This window comes from Narcine bancroftii, chromosome 8, assembly GCF_036971445.1.
Source record: "Narcine bancroftii isolate sNarBan1 chromosome 8, sNarBan1.hap1, whole genome shotgun sequence".
Taxonomy (NCBI): Eukaryota; Metazoa; Chordata; class Chondrichthyes; order Torpediniformes; family Narcinidae; genus Narcine; species Narcine bancroftii.
This window is the reverse complement of record NC_091476.1, coordinates 27,121,358-27,131,224: the sequence shown is the minus strand read 5'-3', so window position 1 is coordinate 27,131,224 and position 9,867 is coordinate 27,121,358. Positions and strand designations below refer to the sequence as shown.

The 9,867-nt window shown below is 41.4% G+C and overlaps 1 protein-coding gene across 1 annotated transcript in view; it reads left to right on the top strand.

Moving 5' to 3' along the window:
• The first annotated feature begins 781 nt into the window (after positions 1-781).
• Positions 782-9,867, top strand: part of mpp1 (MAGUK p55 scaffold protein 1) — a 57,027-nt gene continuing 47,941 nt past the window's right edge. Inside the window, exon 1 of the mRNA XM_069893330.1 lies at positions 782-1,072. Coding sequence (XP_069749431.1) covers positions 944-1,072 — 129 coding nt within the window. The 5' untranslated portion in view covers positions 782-943. The remainder of the gene's footprint in view (positions 1,073-9,867) is intronic.

Here is a 9,867-nt window from a genome sequence, read left to right as displayed (position 1 = left end):
GGGCCTCTCACCTCACCCCCCCCCCACCCACCCCACCCCACCCCACCCCACCCCACCCCTTCCACCTTTGAGGGGCACTGGACAAAGTGGCTACTCTCTGTCTTCCTTATAGTAGACAAAGTTAGAATTTCATGTATGTTACATTCAAAATTTAGTATTAAGTGACAATAATGGGACCTTTACCTTTCACTGTTTTGACCTGGGACACGACTGCTGCCCTCTCTCGGGCCGCTCTGGGTTCCTGCTCAGAACATCAGTATTTCTTGATTTGAACCACCATCACCGGTCAGGGGGACAGTTGGAATGCCAATGTGTCAATACAATCATTGTTCCTCATTTGTGATCATTCTCTTTGAGGATTTTCACTCTTTATTTGTTGCTAACTCAATGCATTTGGTGACCATTTTACAACAAATCTTGTGCTACTATTTGGAATCATTGTTGCAATTTAATTCGTTTCAGGTGGGCTCGGTTTATAATGTCTATTTTTTTCCCTTCTCGTGTTGGCCGAGACCACCCAGTCACAGTTCTCGTTCAATTAAATCCCCAGTCTGTTCTTGTTTTGACCAATTGTTCCCCACTCAGGAGGTTGCTGCAGTCCCGCGTCTGCAGCCCGTGTCCTTGCATCCAACATGCACACACACACGCTGACCAAGAGGAAACAGCAATAATCACTCACACATGTTCGTGACTGGATCAGGCGTGACAGAGGAATAACTGTGCCTATCACATTCCTTCCAGCCTGTCATCTGAGCTGCACTTTTAGCCTCCTGTGTTTTCAGGAAGGGATTTATCTCCCAGCTCCACACGCCCCGTTCTCTTTCTTCCTTCCACCCTGACGCTGCAACAGGGTCCGCTGCTGCTCCAGCCTGAACAGGGGATTCCTTTAGGGGGCGGGGGGGGGAAGGAAAAAAAACCCCAACAAGGATTGACCACAATCAGTATGACTCTCAAGTCCAACAAGAGCGAGCCCCTTGGACCTTTCGCTGCCTTCGAGAGTATCAACAGTTGCCGGACTCCCCTGTCCGATCTCTATCTGGAGCAGCTACTGCAGAGCAAAAGCAAGCCCGAGGTGAGTGCCTGTTTTCATCCCTCCTTCTCACGGCTCTCGGTCTTACGGCCGGTGCCTATTGTTCCCCACGCCTGCTCCCAGCCGCTCCCCTCCCTGCTGCCGGTCGAGCTCACGGGTGCGGGAGCTTTCAGCTGCTGCCCGGTGCTTCTCGCTCCGAATGGCTGTTCGACCTAATAATAGAACACATCGTGAAAATGTTGTGGAAGTGATGTCTGCCGGATCGGAGCCGGTGCTCGACTCAGTCCAAAACTGTATTCTGAAAGGGTCTTGCAGACCAATTTCTCCTGTAATCTAGGCTGTAACCGATTGGGCCATCACTGCCAACAGGCATTGGCATCTGCACATATGGCGACTATTGCGGTCTGTTTCTGTTAAGAGAGTAATGTTTATTCAGTTCAAGAATGGATTCCCTTCCCTGAAAGTTGATAGTATTTGTTTAAAATCATGGATATGTGACCGAATTGATTTACATGTACTGCCCCCTACCCAACCACCACCTCACTCGAGACCCTAGAACATTATAGGGGCTTGAAATTCTACTGTCCTGCATGGTTATAAATGTGAGGGTGAGGATTTAAGATTACTGGGGGTAATGGCACCACTGTGATGTCGAAGCCTACACCTGCATTGGAAATATGTAGCCCTTGAAAGAAAATGCAGAGGCATCGCCAAAATTACCTGGGTTGGGACAAACATACTAGCCACATTTCAAAAAAAATCAAACTTTTATTTTAAATTTAGGCATGCAGCACGGTAACAAGTCCTGCCTGCCCATGAGCCTGTCCTGCCCAAATACCCCAATTAATCTACAATCCCTGTACTTTATTGAAGGGCGGGAGGAAATCGGAGCTTGGACATGTGAGGAGAATGTTCAAACCCCAAGCTCTAGAAGTCCATCTTTTAGAGAAGATGCAAACTTTGGAATTTGCACCCTCTCCTAGGTCACTGTAAATTGCTATGGAAGAGTGGCAGAATTTTGTGGGCAATTGCTGGGAATGGGAGCAGGATAAAATGTTAGGATTGGATTGATATATACATGATGGTCAGGGTGGGCTTGATCGGTGGAAGAGCCTGTTTCTGTACTGCATCTCCGTGACTCACTGGGAACTGTTTCTCGAAGATCCCCATGCCAAGTGACCCCTCTTGTAACTTCAAGCCCTTCATGTGAATATATGCAACCATGCCAAAGGTCCAAGGTTTGTAAAGCATACCACCACAATTTCTTGCAGGTTATGTGTTTAAGGAATCACTTCCCTGCACCCTTGAAAGGTGGCAGAGTGGACAGTGAAGAAGGTTATTTAAGATTATAACAGGATATAGTTAAACTGGTAAAGTGAGTCAAGGAATGGGAGAGAAAAAATTAACGAGAGCAGATCTTGTGCAGTGAATGGTAGGATCCTGGGGAGTGTTGTGGAGAAACTTAGGGATGCAGTTGCATGTTTCCACAAGAGTGGTGATACACTCAGACAAATTGGTGAAAAAGGTGTTTCACCCTCTTGCCTTCATTGGTCATGGCACTGAGTCTAGAGCAAGATCACTGGATTAAATCTGTACAACTTGTTAGCTAGACCTTTTGAAGGTTGCATTTAGTGTTGATCACTCAGCTCTAGGAAAGCTATCATTAACCTGGAAAGAGATGCAGGAAAGATTCATAAGAATGTTACCAGGACTAACGAGCGTAAGGAGAGGCAGAATAGAGGTTTATAAAATCATGAGGGGCTTAAGTGAAGTAAATAGTCATAATCTTTTCCCAGGGTAGAGAAATCTAAAACTAAAAGGCATAGATACAAGGTGAGAATTTGGTCGGCACCATCTTCACACAGAAGGTGGTGGGAATATGGAATGAGCTGCCAGAGGAAGTGGTAAAGACAGGTCCAAATGTAATGTTTGAAAGACATTTACATAGGTGCATGAGTAGGATATGTTTTGAGTTGTGGGCTGAACAAAGACAAATAGGAGAGCTTGGGTAGAAAATATGGTTGGCATGGGGAAAATTAGACGAAGGACCTGTTGCCACACTTTTTTTAAAAAAAAAACCCTATGACTGTCAAAAATTCAATTTCCCTATTCAAACAAAAATGTGTTTTCCCAATATCTAGTTTTATTTTTATATCAACCAACATCACTGTAAAAACAAAATTAAATGGACAATTGCCTTTTTTCTGTTTGTAGGGATCCTACTGTGTACAATCTAGCTGCTTCTTAATATTGTGGCAGTAACTGTTCTTGAAAGTGTTTCATGGGCAATAAAGATCTTTAGAATATTCTGATAATGCACAGATTTTCTCCATGGATTCTCCTCCAGGGTGGCCTTGTTTGTGGTGACAGGAACCACACAGCACAATTCTTTAGGCTCCATTCAGAATGTTTGCAAATTGAACCTGCAGGATTATCTTTGATAAAGTGTGAACAATGAACAGAAAGCTTAAATCAATGGAGTGATCAGAGAGCAAAACAAACTAGATAGAGATGAACATATATGAAGGAACTTTTACTGAGGCACATCCAGTAAACACATGCTTTGGCAGCATATACTTTATCTTTGGTCCATCCTTTGATTTGTATAACATCTGTTCACATCTCTGGAACATTTTATTGTGAAAATTGAAGTTTGGGAGTGTTTTAATTTTCAAAAGAAAATCTGTGCAGCTAACCAATATAAGCAGTACATATCCATGTGCCTACCCTGCCTTGTATTTGTTGTCTCTTTCTATCCTCAAGGAATTAGTTATCTTGAGGAATTGGAATTCCTGGAGAACTTTAAACCTCACATGTTTAACCAGGAACCAGCATTGATCAACTTCTGTTTATCACAGTTATTTCTACTAATATGTTGAACTTAGTCATTGGATTTCCTTCCATGGAATTGTCATGTTGTAGTGACCCTTTCCTTACCTGACATCCACACTGGTGTATTTTTCCATCATAAGTCAGTGGATAGAAATCTGTAGCAGGGAATCTTTCTGATATCTGCTCCACAGTCCTCCCACAAATGTAGTTAGGGGGCAAGTTAGTCAGTCACACCCATGATAGTTTAATAATCCCTGACCATGCCTGTCTGTATACCCAAGACTACTCCAAGCAGAACATTGGCTAATGGATGCTCTTGACGTCACATTTTGTCATTCTTGTTGCTTAACGAAATCCTGCACATCACAACTATGACCTTTTATACCATCTGCTGTACTACTCTTTGTGAATTAGCTGCTTAACCTTACCTCTTCCAAATCTGAATTCTGACATACCACTAATTTAACACCAGCTTTATCTGCCAGGGCTCTTAAGGTCTGGAAATCCCTCCTAAAAATTCTCCCCTTTTCTACCACTCCTGACTTACTGTAGCTGTTAATTCTTTGACCAAGCCTTTGGTCATTCATCTGACTTCACCATGATATTAGTGTCAATTGTCTGTTTGATAAATAGTTTTAGGACATTTATTAATACATTAAGATGATCAGAGTAAAATAAATTTGTTATTGTGAAAGGCGTCAATATAGTTCATATTTACTAAACTAAAATTTAGATGGTTATTCCCAATCTGTGTTACTGACTAAATCTGTTCAGGATATCTACCATATATTGTAGTATATTGCAGCAAATGAATGCTGCATGCAACATGCAACATTAAGTAACAGTATATTTGTGTGTGGTTTTTTTTTAAACCTAATATGAAAATTTTCATTTATTGATGTCTCTACTTTATCATTTATTTCCCAAGGCTGAGGATAAGTACATGCCTAATAATATATTTCCCCAAATTAATTTAAATGTAAAGTAAACCAGAAATGATCTGCTATAAAGGTGCATTTCCTCCATAAGATTTCCTTATTAACATGCAATATTTAATGACAGATATTAATGATGAAAATTAAAATGCAAGATCCTGGCCATCTTGACAATGCTCAGAATAATTTAATGCTTCCATTGCCTTGGGCCATTAAAGTCTTGGAGACATTGATCAATTCTGTCAATGCTTTGGGCTTTGAGTGCCAGAAGCCCAAGTTCCAGGCGTGTACAGTAGCTGACAATAAAATTCTGGAGATTCAATAGTGTTCAAGAAGTTACTGCAGCTGCAAACGTTGACCGTATGTGGATTTGACACAGAAATTAGTCCCTCCCTCCACTGTCTTTAACTCCGAGGTCTAAATCATTGTCAATCTTGCCTTTTGGTGTTTGGCAAGATTGTATTTCTTACTCTGTCCTTACGGTTAGCATATAGTGGTCAGTGCAACACTATTACAATGTCAGCATCCCAAGTTCGAATCTGGCATTGTCTGTAAGGAGTTTTTATATTCTTCCTTTGTCCCTGTGGGCTTCCTTCGGGAGCTCCAGTTTCCTTCAAAATGTACAGGAGTTGTAGGTTCATTGGGGTATTTGGGCAACACTGACGCGTGCTGAGTCTAAATTTAAAAAAAAAATAAGGGGGTACATTTGTAGGTATATACAGCCAACTAATCAATAACAGTTTTCTTTGTACTGAAACCAGAGAAATACCAAACATGAGAACATTTCAAATCCTGGGAGCTGATTTCATTCTCACTTTTGTCCATGTCAACTCCTCCTGTTTGCCCTCATTAAAACGCTACAGGGATTACAATGAGGTTAAACTTAGAATAGATCCCATTCTGTGGTGCACATGTTGTGGTGAGGAATATCTATCTGGCACTCGAGCTTCTTTTTATTAGATTGTGTTTCAATGCTGATATAAACCAGACCAGGTTGATTCTGAACATGGAGGGGTGACAGTTTGATGGTGCAAGCCTTAGGTTATGGTGTGTCCATGTTTGCTGCAGATTGAGTTGTCTGCATTTCGCTCAAGGGTCAATGAGTTGAGATTGATTCTGATGAAATCTTGAACTCCAAACCAGGGTGCATAGTCCATACCATGGACTATGCTTTGTGGTTTTAATTTTTTTTTTTTTGCAAATCACGTGATGAAAGGCCTGGTAGCAAACGTATAATGAACTTATTTATGAACTTGTGTGGAATCATAATATTGTGAGTTTATTTCACCCATTATGTTTTCTAGTCCTTTGAAGTTCAACCCAGTTGATTCCCTGTTCCTTCCCATATCCCTGCAAATGTTCATTCTTTTAGTATTTGAAAGCTGCAATTGTATCTTGATCCACCACTGTGACAGGTGGTTTCAAAATCAAACCTCAATGGATAGAAAAGATATATTTTATGTTGCTTCTGTTTCCTTTGACAATTGTCATAAGTCTGTGCTCTCTAGTTATTGACTCTTCAACCACACAAGACAGTTTCTTTTTATTTATTTGTATGGATTATAAATAATTTTAAATGCCTCTTTTCTTCTTTAGTTTCAATTCTTCTTATCCATCCAAAATGATTGAAGAATACCAGACTAAATTACAGATACTGTAAATTTTTTCAATGCTTGGACTGATTTCCACTACCCTTTGATGGCAACAAACCAAATGGGTGTGTCAATCAATCATGATGAATTAATCTAGGATAGTTGGAAAAGCCCAAATTTATAACAATCCAGAAGTGAAGACTTTCTTGTAACATCTTTTCATCCCATGTGCTGGAGGCAGACAGAAGGCTGCAGCCTTCCAACTCTGACTGGCAGTCTGCAATGTTAGCAGAAAATGTAACTATGGATTTAGTCAAGTTGAAGTTTACTGTCACATGCATTGAGGTCGAGTGAAAAGATTTGTTTGTCTGCAATCCAGCAAGCCAACCTGTACATCAATGCAGCAAATAAAATACATAAATTATCCATTTGTCACAGCAGACCTCCATGCAATAGGGAAGCAAAGGGAATGGCAGATTAATTTATTTTCTTCATAAGTCAAGTTTATTGTCATCTGATTGTTCAAGTACAACCTGATGAAGCAGCGTTCTCTGGTCCTTGGTGCAAAACACTCAGACACACAACCAGACATAACACACATTCAGACAAACAATACATAGGCAGGAAAAGCATTCATCCATACAAATAAATAAATAGATTTTGCTTTGTGAATGTGAGAGTCTCGGATGGTTCTTGTGAGCAGTTCCTTTGGCCATTCAGCATTCTCACTGCCTGTGGGAAGAAGTTGTTACTCAGCCTGGCAGTGATGGCTCTGATCCTCCTGTATCTCTTCCCTGACGGGATCTGCTGAAAGATGCTGTGTGCGGGATGGAAGAGGTTCTCAATGATTTTGCGTGCCCTCTTTAGACAGTGATCCTGGTAGATCACATTTATGGGGGGGGGGGTGTAAATTCCAATGATCCTCTCTGCCAATCGTATGGTCCTGTGGGTTATCCTCCAATCCATTTCTCTGTTGCAACTGTACCAACCAGGATCCTCTTGATAGAACTCCTGTAGAAGGTTGACATGATGGTGGCTGGCAGCTTTAGTCTTTTCAGGAAATGCAGTTGCAATTGTGCCTTCCTGACAAGTGAGGAGATGTTGTATGTCCACAATAAAGCGCTGGTTAAGTGGACTCCAAGGAGCTTGGTGCTCTCTATTCTCTCTACTCTCTCCACTACAGAATTATTGATGAGTAGTGAAGGGTGGTCATTCCTGGTCCTCCTGAAGTCTACGATCATCTCCTTTGTCTTGTCCTCATTGAGACTCAGGGTTGTTTCTCTCGTACCATTCCACAACATTTTCCACCTCTTCTCTATAATGTGACTCATCATTGTTGCTGCTGAAGCCAACTACTATTGTATATTTTGTTGTACAAGTTGACCCCATTTTATGGCCTAATTTTAAGGCCTAATTTTAAGGATTTTATGGTATATCTGACGTATAAGTCAACCCCCATTTTTCAGGCTGTCCAGGCCTCACAGAAACAACCCCAAAAAAATTTAAAACACCCCAATCACACATAACAAGGCTGTAAATTAACTAAATTTAAAAAAAAAACCTTGGCCTACTAGGCAGGAGCAATGATGGTAACCTCAGGCTCCCAGGTAGGAGCAGTTATGGTGGCACCCATTGCTGGGGAGGTGTTGGGATGCGCCGGCGCCGGCGTTGGCGGTGGGAACAGCTTCCAGCATCAACTTGTATTCTGAATTGACATCAATCTTTTTCCGCTGAATTTAATGTCTCAAGTTAACTTCTTTGAGAAATTTTTTAGGGTTTCACGACTCGACTTGTGTCCATCGGAAAATTGATGACAATGTTTACCCTTTACCCTTCTCTTTTGATTTAGGATTTTTTTTGTTGCTTCTGCTCTGGTTTATAGGTTCTGAAGTAGCTGATGAGCACACTGTGAGACTCACAGATACTTCTCCAGTTAGGGCACAGGGTGCTGGGGTTGGGGCAGGAGGTGTGTGGTTTCTCAGGTTATGCAGCTCTCCAGTTATTTATGCTGACTTGGTCTGTGCTTCTGACACTTGAATTAAAGGTTTTCAGTGTCATCCTGAACCCTCCTCCTTAAATAGCCGCAAAATATGCTCTATGGATCAATGAACTTGTCTCATAAAAAGATGAATCACATGGACTTCAAAGGCCTTAAGGTCTGATTTAATTCATCAATGCTCAAGATACTGCAAATAAGATCAATGTCCATCTTGTGAAAGCAAAGCATTTGGTTTCTGTTCACCATTTACTTACTCCCATTAGATGTAAGCATGATTGCATTAAAACACAATACTGGAAAAACTCAGGAGGTTAAACTGTGTACTCTATATAGCAAAGATAAAGAAACATAAACAACATTTTGGGCCTGAGCCCTTCATCAAGGTTACCTTGGGTCTTGATGAAAGGCTCAGGTCTGAAAAGTTGGTTATGTACCTTTATCTTTGCTATATAAAGTACATTGTTTGACCTGCTGAGTTGTTTTTTTCCAGCATTTGTGTTTTTACTTCATCCACAATGTCTGTAGACCTTTGTGTTTTACTAGCATGACTGCATGGAGGTAAGGGATTTCTTTGCATTCTGAGGTTTATGTCACAACTCCCACAAAGGGCTGGAGCAGTGTCAGTAGAAAAGCAGGCCATTTGTCTCATTGTTTCCTTATTACAACAAAATCTTCTTAACCCTGTTATTATCCTAGCAAAGCTATTTTACATTTTCACTTGCATTGACTGCCTTGGCTGCAATGAGTTCATACATCAACTACAAAGATATGTATTGCTGGTGTAGCCTACAGTTTATTGTAAGGCACATCCAAAATGTGAAATGCAGTCCCTGCAATGTTGTGATACTTGTTTAAAAACAAGTGTGCCACAGTGTGAATGTGACATCCACCTCAGAAGATGAACTGTGAGATAAGTGGTCCAATAAACCTTGCTCCACCATATTGTGCACCACCTGGGAAAGATGGCTGCCTTTAAAGGTACAACCCTCATGACCGGTTTACACCAGTGGCATATAGGACTCGATGGAGGAAAGGACCTTCACTCTTGTGTGTTTCTGTACCACCACACCAAGCATCCTGGATTATCCTGTCACAACTAGTCTAGCTTGACTTTTGTTTATTCCTTTTTCATGATCTGGACATTGCTGGTTCATTTGCTGTCTTCTTCCGATAAAAGTAGTTGTGGGTGACTGCAGTACATTTTGTAAATGGTGCTCGTGGCCACCACTGAGTGCTGGTGGTGGGAGGTACGATGTTTAGGGTGATTGACGGGGTGTCAATGAAATTGACGACTTTGGCCTGGATTTGTTGAGTAATTGTTTCTGAAGTTTTCTTCTGAATTGCTATCCATGCCAGTATTGAATTCTGATGAATTATTTCCTTACATTTGGGCTGAAGCGTTTCCATAGGAATAGCAAGAGATGGGCAGATGACTGAATAAAGGCGGGGGGGGGGGGGGTGGGGTAGGGATTGTGGAGG